General features: G+C 53.3%; 5 protein-coding genes across 5 annotated transcripts, besides 16 other annotated features; all 5 read right to left on the bottom strand.

Moving 5' to 3' along the window:
- The first annotated feature begins 24 nt into the window (after positions 1–24).
- Positions 25–59: a sequence feature (A-rich).
- A 131-nt stretch (positions 60–190) lies between these two features.
- Positions 191–218: a microsatellite.
- Positions 219–478: 260 nt separating this feature from the next.
- Positions 479–529: a sequence feature (GA-rich).
- A 22-nt stretch (positions 530–551) lies between these two features.
- Positions 552–589: a sequence feature (A-rich).
- Positions 590–829: 240 nt separating this feature from the next.
- TraAM80_08548 (protein kinase-like protein) lies at positions 830–1,918 on the bottom strand (the record flags this gene model as incomplete). Its single annotated transcript, XM_029385292.1, has 1 exon — positions 830–1,918. One exon carries the CDS (start codon positions 1,916–1,918, stop codon positions 830–832), a length of 1,089 nt encoding a protein of 362 aa, XP_029234843.1.
- An 83-nt stretch (positions 1,919–2,001) lies between these two features.
- TraAM80_08549 (putative protein kinase-like protein) lies at positions 2,002–4,044 on the bottom strand (the record flags this gene model as incomplete). Its single annotated transcript, XM_029385293.1, has 1 exon — positions 2,002–4,044. One exon carries the CDS (start codon positions 4,042–4,044, stop codon positions 2,002–2,004), a length of 2,043 nt encoding a protein of 680 aa, XP_029234844.1.
- An 862-nt stretch (positions 4,045–4,906) lies between these two features.
- Positions 4,907–4,967: a microsatellite.
- A 157-nt stretch (positions 4,968–5,124) lies between these two features.
- Positions 5,125–5,149: a microsatellite.
- A 37-nt stretch (positions 5,150–5,186) lies between these two features.
- Positions 5,187–5,216: a microsatellite.
- Positions 5,217–5,380: 164 nt separating this feature from the next.
- Positions 5,381–5,452: a microsatellite.
- Positions 5,453–5,490: 38 nt separating this feature from the next.
- On the bottom strand, positions 5,491–7,878 carry TraAM80_08550 (putative serine/threonine protein phosphatase-like protein; the record flags this gene model as incomplete). The annotated part of the gene is made up of 1 exon (XM_029385294.1): positions 5,491–7,878. One exon carries the CDS (start codon positions 7,876–7,878, stop codon positions 5,491–5,493), a length of 2,388 nt encoding a protein of 795 aa, XP_029234845.1.
- Positions 7,879–8,887: 1,009 nt separating this feature from the next.
- Positions 8,888–8,951: a microsatellite.
- A 117-nt stretch (positions 8,952–9,068) lies between these two features.
- Positions 9,069–9,683, bottom strand: TraAM80_08551 (uncharacterized protein; the record flags this gene model as incomplete). The annotated part of the gene is made up of 1 exon (XM_029385295.1): positions 9,069–9,683. One exon carries the CDS (start codon positions 9,681–9,683, stop codon positions 9,069–9,071), a length of 615 nt encoding a protein of 204 aa, XP_029234846.1.
- Positions 9,684–10,028: 345 nt separating this feature from the next.
- Positions 10,029–10,063: a microsatellite.
- Positions 10,064–10,255: 192 nt separating this feature from the next.
- Positions 10,256–10,282: a microsatellite.
- Position 10,283: 1 nt separating this feature from the next.
- Positions 10,284–10,306: a microsatellite.
- Positions 10,307–10,535: 229 nt separating this feature from the next.
- Positions 10,536–12,710, bottom strand: TraAM80_08552 (putative SUMO1/Ulp2; the record flags this gene model as incomplete). Its single annotated transcript, XM_029385296.1, has 1 exon — positions 10,536–12,710. The coding sequence occupies one exon, from the start codon at positions 12,708–12,710 to the stop codon at positions 10,536–10,538; it is 2,175 nt and encodes a 724-aa protein (XP_029234847.1).
- A 224-nt stretch (positions 12,711–12,934) lies between these two features.
- Positions 12,935–12,991: a microsatellite.
- Positions 12,992–13,053: 62 nt separating this feature from the next.
- Positions 13,054–13,082: a microsatellite.
- Positions 13,083–13,565: 483 nt separating this feature from the next.
- Positions 13,566–13,584: a microsatellite.
- A 447-nt stretch (positions 13,585–14,031) lies between these two features.
- Positions 14,032–14,059: a microsatellite.
- The last annotated feature ends 11 nt before the right edge of the window (positions 14,060–14,070 follow it).

Here is a 14,070-nt window from a genome sequence, read left to right on the forward strand (position 1 = left end):
GCACAGCATCGCCTCCGCCCCGCTCAAAACAAAAACCAAGCCAAACGAAAAAAAAAAACTTTTACTACCTGCACTCAGTATAATATAAAACTAAACAAATGACCGCCACATACATGCAGATGTAAGCGGGGTACAAAGGCGAAGTGTCGTTTCATACCAGGGAGAGATTTACTCAAGCCAGCACCGTCCTACACAAACACACACACACACACACACACGGAGGAGGAAATGTGGAAAGAGAGTAAGGTACATAGCATATACACGTGTATAGGGAAAAAAAGAGAGAACGAGAGAGCGAGGGAGGGCGGGGAGGGCGACGTACACGATGATGCTCTTACACACACACAAGCATGGCACTATAAGCAACCATATATGTTATACCTAAGAGGCGGCACACTGTGTAGGCGCATTATATTCTACAAATGCACACATCGTGCCCATAAATTACAATAAAAGCAACCATAAGCACACACAAACGAAAAAAAAAAAAAACAAGTCAAAGAGAAAAGCTAAGAAAACCAAGAAAAAACTCGTCAACTGCCCGTAGAATGAAAAATAAAACTAAAGAAGAAGAACAAAAAAAAAAAAACTCAAAGTAGTATCCCCATTACCACACAATAGACAATGAGTGTATTGGCATTTCCTGTCCATTGCACACGCCTACACCAGAGTTTTTTTCCACGATCCGCTTATTGCCCTTTGCCCGTGTTTGCTTCGACTGATTCCGCGCCCACTGTATAAGGGATAAAGAGAAAAAAAGGAGCAGAGCCTGCACAGAGCCAAGCATACAGCTGCAACCTTCATGACTGAAGCACCTGCCACTCCTCCGTCACTTTCCAGACATAACCGTTTTGAAGATGCGATGGAACGGGTCGGTCTCCTCATCAAAGTCTATATTCTCCTTCGCCGTTTCTGAATCGATATTCGACGGCTTCCCAGCAATATCGTCACCGCCGTGAGAAGCCCCCTGCATAGCTGAAATCTGCGCCAACAGCGACGCGGCTGTTTGCGTCGGCGGAGAACCAGATAAAAGTGCCTGCGACGGCCACGCCGATGGCGACATGGTGTGAGCCACACAGCTTGCCTCTTTCTCCCGCATTGCTGTTATCGTCGTCCTTGTTGAGGTCGCCTGCGGCTTCTCTTCTTCAGACGCCTTCACCAGCCCCCCCGCCCCCGCGTGGTCCACTTTCGATGGCAGGAATTCAGGAGTGGCGCTTGCCCTGTTGCCACAATATATAAAATTGTCATGGGTGGCTGACCGCCGCAACGCACAGCTACTATTATCTGCAGCGGCGAAAACGTCTTTGGGATGCCGCCCCGCAAGGGTTGCACCCTGCTGCTGATGCATATGAGGTGAGGGCGTCTGGGCTTCCTTCCTTCTCGTAGATGCCCCCACGGACGCATTGCCGCCTACTTGCAGCTCCTCCAGAGACTCAGGCACAAGCAAAAGTTTTTCTGCAAACTGGGCGGCACGTTGCATCCACGGATGTGTCAGTGCCTCTGTGACTGTGCTCCGGATATCCGGATCCGGCTCCAAGACTGACTGCACAAACGAAATTGCCTCGGGACTAATGTGCTTCCAGTGAGCACTATTGCACTTTGGGGTGCAGCGTTGCTGTTGTTGGGCCATGCTTGCCCGCGAGGCCCCGTTAAAAGGAAAACAGCCACTGAGGAGGACATACGCAACAATTCCAATGGCGTACGCGTCAAGTTGACGCGCCATACGAAGCGTTGCGGGTTTGCACTTCCATCCACAGTTGACAGTCCAGCTCAGCATTTCCGGGGGGAGGTACTTGTCAGTGCCACATGGCGTCAAGTACAGCAGCGTCTCTCCATCATCTTGGGGTTCCTCGCGCCACGAGCGAGAGTTTGATTCGCTGCGCTGCGTAAACACAGCAGACGGGAAGAGCGTCGCCATCTGTGCCGCTGCGGTAGTGGTCAGAGACGCGGTTGTCACAGAACGGTGCGTGGAGCCACCACAAAAGCGTGCGAAACAGTGTGCTACAGAACTAGACGCCATCCCCGAGTCTGTTCCCCCTCCTGCTTGCAGTCAGACAGCACGGAAACGTTGAGAGCCCCAACTCCTGCAACCCCACCAACGCCAACACGAGCAGCAAAGCGGGACATCTCCGCGGCGGGGACGCGAGGTAACGCGTTCAATGTGCCTGTTGAGGCCTCGCCTTCAACCGCCACAGCGACGCCCTCCCCTGCTCCGCCGTAAGTATCGGCACCATCGTTGTTGCCAACATCATCGTCCAAAGACATCTCCACGTAGGCGTCGTTGTCCTCGCCGGCATCGTCGTTGTTGCTGATGCTGCAAGCCGTGGTTTCTGTGTGGATTATGTCGGAGCTTGTCGCAACGGAGGCACTTTCACTATCTACAGAGGCAAACATGTTGACCGCAGACGGCACCGGGGTGGGCATGCCAACGCGGTGGCAGCGGGTGCTGCCGCTATTGTTGGGCTGTGGATTCCCCACATTGCCCTCGCCAGAGGCACGCCCCCTACACCTTTCCCCGCGTCTCGTTGTACGCCGTGCCAGGCCAAAGTCAACGAGGGTCACTTTTATCAGTTGCTCTAGTTTTTCGGACCTCCGTTCGACGGAGAGTGGACCCCACACGGATGTCAAGCAATGCCTCTGTGGTTTGGCATCCTGTTTGTTTTCCTTGTACTCCATCGTCTTTATCGCCGCCTCATTCACCTCCGGCACACTGTCCTCTGCCTCGTGCGTCTGAGTTGCAAGGGGCTCACCAAGAACCCTCTGAATACAATCTTGCGAGGCATCGATGCGGGAAAGTAGAACATTCTCCAACTTAATGTCACGGTGAATAAGGCCATGCGTGCAATGCAGATAGTTGACCGTCTTCACCAGTTGGTAAATGATTAGCGCCGCCCGATTGTCGGACAGAGGGCCATTCAGTCGAAGATAACGCCGGGCATCCATGCAACCCGGCCCTATGTTCATAACAATAACAAACTCATCTGGTGTACGCAGCGCCTCCACAAACTGTGGGCACCCCGTGTGGCGCAGCGAGCGTACGATGGATATCTCTCGTTCAATCCCCATAAGTTCACGGTGCATAGCGTCATGGTATTCCAAGCCATAACAGTCACGAGCAGGAACCTCTGCAGTCTGCTCATTCAGCTTAGAGCGAGCAGTGGCTTCCTCTCGCGCAGCGCCCTGTTTAACATCACGCACCTTTGCTCCGCCATGTAGCGACGTACAGGAACTGATAAGAGTAGAATCCTTCCACTTTCGTTGGGGAATGACTTTGATCGCAAAGAAACTCAGACTAGAGGTCGCTCTAAAGAGCGGCACTGCGCGGAAGACACGCGAAAAAGCCCCATCACCAACGAAGTCCGCCTCAGGATGAAATACATACGAATCCTGTAGACTGCTCACTTTTCGGCACGAGAGGGAAGAAGGCAAAACGAGTGGTACCACCCCACCCTTGTTGTTTGGCAACGTCGCACGACCAGCTTCACGGCGCTTGCGTGATGCATTCCCCATATTGTTGTGCCGGCCTCTTTCAAAATCCAAAGCGGGGGATTGCAGCGGTGGAGATGACGCCGCGCGTCGCCGCGGCCACCTCTTCCGTACCGAGAGCTCGCGCGTGACGTCTGGGTTGCAGGGCCGCATCTGGGGGCCATAGAAGACGCGTTCCATCGACAACAGCCGGGTGAGCCACACCGCCCCCTCCCCCTCGCGTAATGCCATCTGCACCTCTTCGAGCCGCTCAGCGGTTGCCTCGCACTTCAAAAAGAGAAGCATCGGTGGGTGACGCAAAGCCACAGCCTCGCGCGGTGGCATCATCGTCAAGAGTCGTTCCTGACGGTGAGCTGAGCCGCTATGGAGAGGGGCAGAGCGTGACCGCGGCCGCGATGTTGCTTTGGCCGTGAACGGTGTTGCCACGGGTCGGCGAGAGCCCTGTGCAGTGACGGTTGTCGCAGCTGCCGTAAACGCCTCCTGCTGCGCGCGCCACCACCGCAGGCGGTCCACCACAACGTCCTCTACCGAACGCAACGTGTGTACCCCGGGGAGCATGCAGAAGCCACGCCCAGCGAGGCCTCCGGCCAAACTTTTCCTACAAAGACGCACGCCACGCGCCACTGTCGCTCTCGACAACTAACTTTCCCTCTTAGCCTTCTGCTTGTCGCAAGTCTGCCTCGCACAGGCTCTCACCCACAAGAGAAACAATCTACAAAAAAGAAAAGAAAAATCATTTTCAAAAAAGCAGACGAAGTGAAGAGTGCCGCCACAATGCAGGGGCATGGAAACCAGCGACAAAACACACGCACACACACAATGAACCTCCCTGAGCTCACTCTCCCACTCTCACTCCTTCCCGCCGCACCCCGCGCCATTCACACCCTCGCCCTGTCGGTCTTGATCCTCCCCCGTCCCTACCCCCCAGTCCAACCCCTCGTCCTTCCAAACTTCTTTCAAAATACCCCCGTTTTTTTTTTGTCTTTTTCCGTCGTTCCTCTTGCGTGCGCTCTCTGCTGCCAGCAGTAGATCGCAGAATCAGCACCACTTCAAAAAAAAAAGGAGGGAGAAGGGCCAACAAGATCAAAAAAAGGAGAAAAAAAAACATTCCTGTGCCGCCAAAAACGCATGCAGCAAGAATACACAACAAGCCCGAAACTCCCCTCATCAGCCACTTCAGGCAGTGATACCGCTGTGTTGCGTCGCACCTACATTCATTTTTATTTTTGTGTCCACTTCATACATGCGCGTGTATGAGTGGCTCTTGAAAATGCTTGACATGTCATGAGGGGAAGAGGCGGGGAAGTCCTGTGCGTACGGCTCCTCGCTCCGCCTGCTCCTCCATCCATGCCTACTCACTTGTAGTCTCATTCACTTGCCTGACCGCTCTCCACCCACCAATAACTTCTCACTGGTAGTGTTTTATTATTGTTATTATTTTTCTTTTTAATCGCAAGTTTTATTTTTATTTGTATTTTATTACCCGCTAATAAGGCATTTAGTTCGTGTTTGCTTGTGTGTGTTATCCGTCTTCTTTACCACCCCACCCCCACCCCTTGAAGGAGATGCGTCTCAGAGGGTTCATCGCTCCACCTCCCATAAACCCAGTTGTACAGATTTGCAAAGATACACACACACATATTATATATATATATATATATATGCGAGCGTGAGTACCTGTCTATATGTCCATTTGATCAAAACAAGAAAAACAAACAAACAAACAAACAGGGCTATATACATATACATACATGTCTGCATGTGAGTTTGAGTGATAGTTCCGCCACATCATTTCCTGTGCGGTTCTCAAAACGTTGACGCCTTTTCCTTCCCTGTTTGCGTGTACGTCGCCCAGTTCATTCTTCGTCATGAAGTAGAAATGTACCCGCACAGTTCTTTCCCTCTGACCTCTCTCTCTCTCTCTCTCTGTTTCACTCTATCGTTCACCCTCTCTTTCATCTCACTCGGTGTCTGCAGCAATGTTTCAAAACGCCAGCAAAGGTGTCATTCACTCAACTTCTCTATCAGTTGAATTTCACCATCGGCATTCACCAACGCACACCCCGCACCGTTACCATGCCCGAGGTAGTTTGAGCTGCTAAAGATGGTCAACACCTTCCTGCTCTTACTAACACGTAGCCCATGCGCCTTCTCTTGGTGGGCGCGAAACAGCATGCTGTACTGGTGGGCCTGCAAGAAAGTGTCTACAGCCTTGGCAGAGAAGGTCAGCACATTACTGCCGCGCTTGTTCACACCAAAGCCCCACTCATTGATATCTACATGGCCACTCCCGGCTGCGATACATGCAGTGGAGTCGGTATCGTCATTCTCGTCACCGGGGTCTGTGCTTGTCGGGTCGGACCACATCAGATCAAATGCAACGTACCACGCCTTACGCAGTGCCGCCTCGTTGATGGCGGGCGTCAAGGAAGCCTGCGAGACGCCGGTTTGTCCCACCGCTTCCAGCAACCTCATCTGGGCCTCAGGGTCGTCCTTCACAAAGGGATTATTTGGGAACAGGGTAAGCATGCGCGGGAAGTCCTCACGTCGCAGAAATGCAAGGCTGTCATCTTCCTTGGGCGGGCAAAAGAAGCGCGGGATGCCGCCGTGTGTACACAATATGCGTTCTTCATGCGTCCTCCGTCGACCCAGTGGCGCCAATGATCTTGAAATGGGGAACACCGGCACATCACCTAGAAAGCCCGCCTTGTTGTCGTTGTTACTATTGGTAGTAGCAGTAGTAGTAGTATTAACATTATTACTGCCGTTGCTGTCGACACAAATGTTTGGCACGGATGGAATGAGGAGTTCGGCCGCGAGTGGGAAGTGGCGAAACAGGGCTGTCGCCTCCCTGAACAGCCGCCGCCCCTCCTCGAGACCGTACAACGCCTCACATTGCGCCAGAAAGGAGGCGGATCCATACGTCAAGACGTCGCCGCACACTACACGATCCTCATGATTACCACGCAGCAGTATCACCCTCGACGGGTGGCTGATCTTCAGCGAGAGCAACAGCATAAGACACTCGAGCGAGTACGGCCCGCGGTCCACGTAGTCCCCCAAGCAAAGAACATTGGCAGGGGTGAGCTGGAGGTCGTGAAATATAAGCACATTACGAAGAAAAAAAGCCAGGTCCTCAAAATTGCCGTGGATATCCCCAAAGACAAAGGTGGGCGCCACCAAACGTGGAAATAGCGGTTCCGCCTCAAAAATAGGCCGCACCTGCGCCAAAATTTCCCTAAACAACAGCAAGAACTCCCGTTTGGTCCCCTCGGTCTGGTAGAAAAGGAAGGAACCATTCACGTAGCTGCGAAGGATTCGTTGGTGTGGCAGCTCCTTCACGCGTATGGCATGCGGTGGCCGTATCGGTGGCAATGCCTGCATCCGGCGCTTCTCCGTGTCTTCGCCTACCGAACACGATGCGGAGAGCGATATGACCCCCACATCCACCTCTTGTCGTTTGATCACCGCAAAGGTCTTGGGCGTTGCCACTCCATCCAGTGTAAAAGTAATCATCGGCGACCTTACCGCCAACCCCTCCTCCTCACGAACAGCCCTCAGTTGAAGCCCATCCTCGTTTTCCGCTGGTGCAGCAACAACGGCATTGGAGCATTGCTGCACACACAACGGTGCGTCTATGGGTCTTAAGCAGGGTGTATCGACCTCTACGGGCCCCGCAGTCCAGGGTCGCAGCAACTCCTTAAAGCTTTGTCGGTACGGCAATCCATCGCTCCCCACGCAACGGATACTAGGGTTCATGTAGAGCGCACTGCGATACGGCCCAACGGCAGCTTTGAAATGACTTCCCACTTCGCACCTACGTTGTATCTCTTGTATTTCAGGCTGACTTTGGCTCCGCCTCCGTCGATGACGCTGGTGCTGTCGCCACCACCACCACTGTCGTCGTCGCTTCCTTCCGTCGCTGTGCCCTGACTCAGCCTCAGCGGGACTTTTTATTGAAGTCGCCCCTGCAGCAGGGCCGACACGCTCACTCTCACAGACAAAACTTTGGCTATCAAGCGCCGTCACCGCGGCGACAGAGCCGTAATCCGGCTTGTTAAGGTTGCTGCCGGCGGGTTTGACGTCATCGCTGACAGCCAACACCATTTTAGACTCCTCCTCCTCACTCTCCAGCGCAGATCTAGACGCGGGGCATGGCTGTTGCGGGGACACTTTTTTTAGCTCCTGCTGCACGCTAAACAGATTGGCCGTTGCAGGCGGGATTGCCCCGCCCCCGCTACGGCGCAGCCTGCCCCCATTACGGCTGCCACTGCCACCATGACGCCGGGCACCGCTGATATTCCTCGCGTTGTTGCTGCTGCGATTGGCCCCATCAGCGTTTGCCTCGGCCGTCGACACATCGCCAGTACTCCTCGTGGGCGCCGGCTCCATCAATAACTGCACAGAGTGGGAGGCAATCCGCAGTAACTTTGAAAGAAGTGATGCCGACACGCAGAGAAAAGGGTTGAAGTGAAGCAAAAAATAAGCCCTTTTTAATTATATATATATATTTTTGTATTATCCTTCTCACGTGTTGCCGTGTCACTAATTCCCCTCTTCGGTCCCTCTCGACTTGTTCCCTCACTATTTGTTGTTGTTGTTCTTTCCGCTTCCGCCTGCTTATCGCTCTCGGTACGGCTCTTGTGTGGTATGTCAGAACCCTTTCTTTCTGTTTGGTGGTGCTTGATTACACCGCCTCCCGCTGCGCCCTCTGGCTTCGCTTGTGACCCGCACAGCTGCCTCGAACGTCAAGCCTGCGGGGCGTGGGAGACGACGGAGAGAAGAGGTGGCAGCAATGCACGGCGGCAGCGGCGGGAGGGAGACCCGCCCGTCAGTGCGCGGACACCCCCCCCCCCCCCACAAGCGACAAAGCAGTCGTCATGAGCGTAGAAAACACGTCATTGCAGGCACATCCACAACAACCAAAAAGAAAAACAAAACTACCACTCCTCAACGGCCCCGCGAGGATGTACATTCACAGTGGGGTATGAGCCGCGTTGCGCCTCACCCGAGCCGGAGCGAGAGATGTGGTGGCACAAACGTAAGGCGGGCCAAGGAGTTTGAGAGGTAACCCATTCGGCACACGCAGTGGCAATCACGGGAATTCGAAGGGGGCATTTAGGGCACCACAGACACAAAATAATAAAAGAGGTAAAAGGAGAAAAGTTGCGTGAGGGGCAAAGCAGATACACGATCTGGAGGGAAGCGGAAGGAAAAGCGAGAAAAGGGAAACTGTCCCCCCCCCTATCGTTTACACCCGCCATCTCCTTGTGCATCGGTCTCATCCGTGCTTGGGACGTGATACCATGGCACCTTCGGCTATGCCTCTTATTCCACCTCCTCCCCCAGATCACCGCAAACACCACTGCTGCTTTCTTGGAGTGACCGCTGATACCGGGTCCTTGGCATCCTTCTTCTCGCTCTGTTTTGTGTGTTTGCTTGGTTGCGTGCTTGCGTGCTTGCTTTCCTCGTTTATTACCACCCCTCGCACTACACCACACCACGTCGATTTACGTCAAGCACATGCACAGAATAAAATTAAAAGTGTAATCACAACCGCAGCGTCGTGGGCCTGACTGCAGTCAGCGGTTATTGCGCAGAGCAGGTGCATCAAAAAGCCCTTCCTCTGTCCACTGTGGCACGAGAACCTCTGAAACCGCGTACCACAGCGGCACTGGTGGCGACATGACTCCGGCGTACGGATCCTCAACCACGTAGAACGCTGTGTTGGAGTAGGAACGACATGCATCAGAATCCGATGAGAACTCCTGTCTTTCGCCTGCAGGAGCGCCTTTTCGCCAGGCCGAACGCAGCGCCGAAAAGAAATCCTTGCCAACAGGAATTTCTGGAATTGCCCTGGCGTCTACAGTTGTGTGCCAAATGCCTGAACTACGGTTTTCCGGGAATGGCACTACCGCGCATGTGAGCGAGATGTGTGGGGATGTGGAGGCAACGCCCATTCGTTGTCCTTCCCTCCCGGCCTGCCACTCGCAGGTAAGCGCTGACTCTGTCACCGAAATCCACGAGCTGCGGGCAACGGCCGCTTCCGCAGCCGGCAGCGGCGTTGGTCGGACGTTCGTAGATGCCTCTGAAACTAGCCCGTGAGGGAAACGGCGATGAGTCCCATCGTGTGGCATGGAGCTATTTCTGCCTCGCTCAGACCCGTTCGCACTGCAGGAAGACACGTGCTGCCCCATACGAGTATACGAGTTCACCCAATAAAACCGAGAAAGAAGGAAAAAGAGCGAAAAGGCAGAGGAGTGCACCCACCAAAGCTGTGCGTCCCCACCACTCCTGTTCTTTTTCCTTTTTTCCCCTTCCTTAGCCACTACGTTCCCGGGAGACAGTCACGTGTGGTGACAGTGAAGACGGATTGCACGCACAGATTCAATCTTATTAGCGCCCGTTCTCACTCCCACACTCGCACGCCCTCCCTGCGCCGCAGCTATTTATGTCGTCTTCTTTTTTTTTCGTCTTGTTTTTCCGGTTCACTCTCCTCTCCCCAGCCTTTCCGACTACACGACAGTGCCACTTTCGATCCCCACCACCACCACTAAGACACACACACACACACACAAGGGCAAGGAAAAGATGTGGGACAAATAGACAGACAAAGGGAAATAGAGAGAGAAAGGAGGCAGCGAGGATCGTGAAAATTTATTCTTTAGAACGAGGTAGAATCAAGGAAATTAAACGGAGAACAGTACGGAAAAGCGGCATAGAGCGGAAGCCATCCCTGCTACACCACAACGCCTCACCAATCACCAATACACACACACACACACACACACACACATAGAGAGAGAGAGAGAGAGAGAGATGGTACACAACGCGGGGATGTGGGAAGATGCGGATGAAGCTCAAGTCATCCGCAGTGATGGGGGTACAACGGGCTCCCCCTACGCCACCCACCACCACGAGAGCATCTCGCTCACCCCTTGGAACGGCGGCAAGAGAAAAATAGGAGTCAAGTGAAACACAGGCACACATTGAGCAGGGCCTAGGGATGATTGATGCGTATTTGCTCTTAGCAAGACCGCACACTTAACTCACGGCGTCAAGAACGCAATTACAGGTAACTGCAAAAGACTCTGTTGGCAGAGGAGTTCGTGCAGCATGACCTTTCGATGTGCCGTCACAGCGTCCTGTGTAAATATTGTGGCAATGCCCTGCACCGCACACCACACCGTATGACAAACAAAGACGCCACAGTCATACATGTTCGTTTGCTGTGGAGCAACAGCAAAGCCTCCATCGCTGCAGCATTCACCCACGCGAAGTGGTACTGCCACGACAAGCCTCCAGTCCGCTGGCGGGCATGCATCCCCCGCCTCTGTCTCGCAAAGAATACGCTTCGACTCCAAAAACACGTGTGCCAACAGATGAAGCACCTCTGCACCACGTGTCATGGCCGCCGTGCTTTTAATGTAGCTATCGTAATAAAACCATGTACGAAGCTCCCAATTAAGGACAGCCAGTGCCCAGTGGGTTTGGGATAAATTGACCGGAATCAGCACAATACGTGTGACACCTGGTTGCAGAATATGACGACGACGCTTTAACCAACGAAGGATGCCGCTGTCTTTGTGTAGTGCAGGCAGACCCGACGCGGTGCAGGAGCTGTGTGGGAGCTCCTGCTGCACCCGCGCAAAGAAGTGCGTGCCCAGCGAAACCACCACCTCCTTACCCGCCGCCTGGTTCCGCTCCTCGACGATCATACTCAAGTACGCGTTGATGACCTGGTCATTTAGCCACTGGCCCGGTCCCAATGTTGCGAGCTGCTGGTAACTCAGTGTCAACCCATTTTTGAAGGACACGGCGGTTTCCTGCGCCTGGCTACTATTCCCTCTGCCTCGACGCAATACTGACGCATATACCTCCTTGTCTTTCGCGTCTTCCGTTAGTGCGGTCAACACTGCCGCCTTACGCCCCTTAATATGACGCTGTATGCCACTTGACAGAGCCGGTGCAGAGAGGAGTCGTTGCTTCACCTCCGTCAGCTCCGTCACGATAACCTCTACGGCCCAATAATCCAGCGCCCGCAAAGCGGCACCCTCCATTCGTTGAATATGGTGGATGACTTCCTCCTCTATTATCCCTGTGCACACCGTACTCATAACGTCCTCGTACACAGTACGCACACGCCGATCCTCCCCGGTCACAACCGAGAACAAAAACCTGCGAGAAAGGTCATCAAACACGGTAGATTCTTCCATCGGAGTGGATGGTGGTTGTTCCTCCGCCAGCAATTTCACGCCGCATGATTTTTGAGCAGCTGCTGCTACTGCATCAATAGGAGCATCACTGCACCTGGAGCCACGCTGCAGTAGCGACCCCATCTCATGGACGTGGAGTGCCAACAGATGGGCGTCTCTTTCACACACCGTGTTCTGTTTTTTGGCTGCAGCAGAAGGGAGCAGGGCAGTGGCAGTTGTGTCGTCACGAAGCGTCATTCGACTAACGAGAGCCTCCGCTTCCAGCGGAGATCGTGGTGGCGGGGTTCCTTGCGGTGTTTCAAGTGATGCAAAAAGCATTTTCCCCTCGACACCGTTGTTTCCTATTCCCGTTGCCTCACGGCCGTCCAAGTGCCCGTTCTGTCCCAGCTCTTCTAGTAGTGGAACCTCCCATAGAGAGAGAGGCGCTGACATGACGCGATTGCGCATGTCTTCCATGGTGACAGGTTGTTGCTGCTTTTCGTGTGGAGCCAGCGTGCGAGACCGAGAGTGTTCTGCAAGAGCTTCATCAACAGCCCCCGGCGTGGAGGCAGCCGACGTCATCGTCAACGACCATGAGGCAGCAGGAGAGGCCACCGGATCCTCTTCCACTTCCTCCTCAACGGAGATGGGGATTCCGCCCTCTCTGCTCCGGAGGCTCCTGGAACGAAAGACCTCCACGAAACGGTGCAACGTATGACGCGACCCACACGTTTCACGCTTGCCCGAGTCTGGCGAGCGCCGTCGTCGTCGAGAACGACAAGAACTGAAACGACCAAACAGGGGGAAGGTGTTGTGCCTCCACCCGGCATTGTCATCCACCGTGCGCTCCGCATACACCTCCACCCCACCGGCGGGCGGTCGTACTGCCGGCGACGGCAACCCGCCCCAATCCTGCGGCGACCGCTCCCACGCTTCTTCCTCTTCCTCACCGGGTTGCTGCTGGGGCTGGCGCAGAGAAAACAAACCCCTGTACGCCCATCCCACGGAGCTCAGCAGCGCATGCGTCATTCGAGGTCTATCGGTACAGCTACGTCAGACGTACTTGCCCTAGGAAGCAGTGCGATTACACAAAATGTTGTGACTCGGTGCCGACGGTGGTGCTACCACTAGTGCTGGTGCCCAATGGGGGTCACAAGAAGACTCTAGTGGAAACGCAACAGAGATGCGGCGGCGGCGTTAAACACCCCACAAAGAGGAAAAAGCAGAGAAAAGTATACTGGCAACGTAAACAAATACTATATATGTATATACATACACATATATATACTTATGGTTTATTTATTTATTTACACTTGCTGCGTATGTGTGTATGGACAGGGCTTTGAGGGCGTATTCACTCTCGTTTCCCCTCCCTCCTCCTCCTCCTCCTCCTCCTCCTCCAAGGAAGCAGAGATCACAACAACAAGGAAAGCACGAATTATGCACATGGTGTGTGTGTCTGTGCGTGAGTGAGTTAGTAAAAAAAGAGTCACATGCATATTTATATCGCACACTGATCGGAAGAAAAAGACGCGCATAAGGCTCCGTAAGCTGAACATCCAATTTGGTTAGATTACTGGTGTTGTTGTTGCTTTCTTTTGCTTTTTCCTTTCCTTCCCTCCTTGTTCATATGTAGATATAGAACAAGTCTCTTTCTCCCTATTCCCTTCCTACTTTCCCGTCACTTTCCTTATCTTACATCACCACATGACGCCGAAAAAAACAGCAGAAGTAGTAAAAAAAAAAAAAACTTACGATTATCCCTCACCATCCTGCCTTTCATACCGCACAGCCCCCGTAGCAGACGATCATGCAAAAAGCAAATGCGTTACTTTTCCCTAATACCATGATTACAATGTATGCCTATCTGTAATGCGTTCACACTATATATATATATATATATTCATTCATTCCACATTCAACAGCGCGCGAGATTGAGAAAGTGAAGGGGATAGGGCGCAGTGCGAGCTGCATTCTGTGCACGGCAGCAAGCAGTGACGAGGCGGAGGTAACCTAAAACCGCCTCCACTCTCACCCAGCACGGGGAGACGGGACGGGGGGTTAGGGAATGCACATTCACAACGCAACCTTCGTAGCCCACCACCTCCGAGAAAAAAGACGAGATGTTTCATTGGATATTGTTTTGTCGTTGTTTTGTATGTGTTTGGCTTTTGTTCCTCAACGGGCATACGCGTAACCCACGGAGTACCGATCACAAGCCGTCCAGAGCACTAAATGATAGTGGCAAGAAGAGGTAATAAGTAAGAACAAATAATAATAAAAAAAAAAAACGTTTGCACTTGCCTACATGCATCACGGTGTGATGAAGAGAAAAGAAAGATAGATAGAAAGAGAGAGAGAGAGAGAGAGAGAGAGAGGAAGGAACGAC

The sequence above is a fragment of the Trypanosoma rangeli genome (assembly GCF_003719475.1).
Source record: "Trypanosoma rangeli strain AM80 chromosome Unknown Tra_15.4_contig_00430, whole genome shotgun sequence".
Lineage (NCBI taxonomy): Eukaryota > Euglenozoa > Kinetoplastea > Trypanosomatida > Trypanosomatidae > Trypanosoma > Trypanosoma rangeli.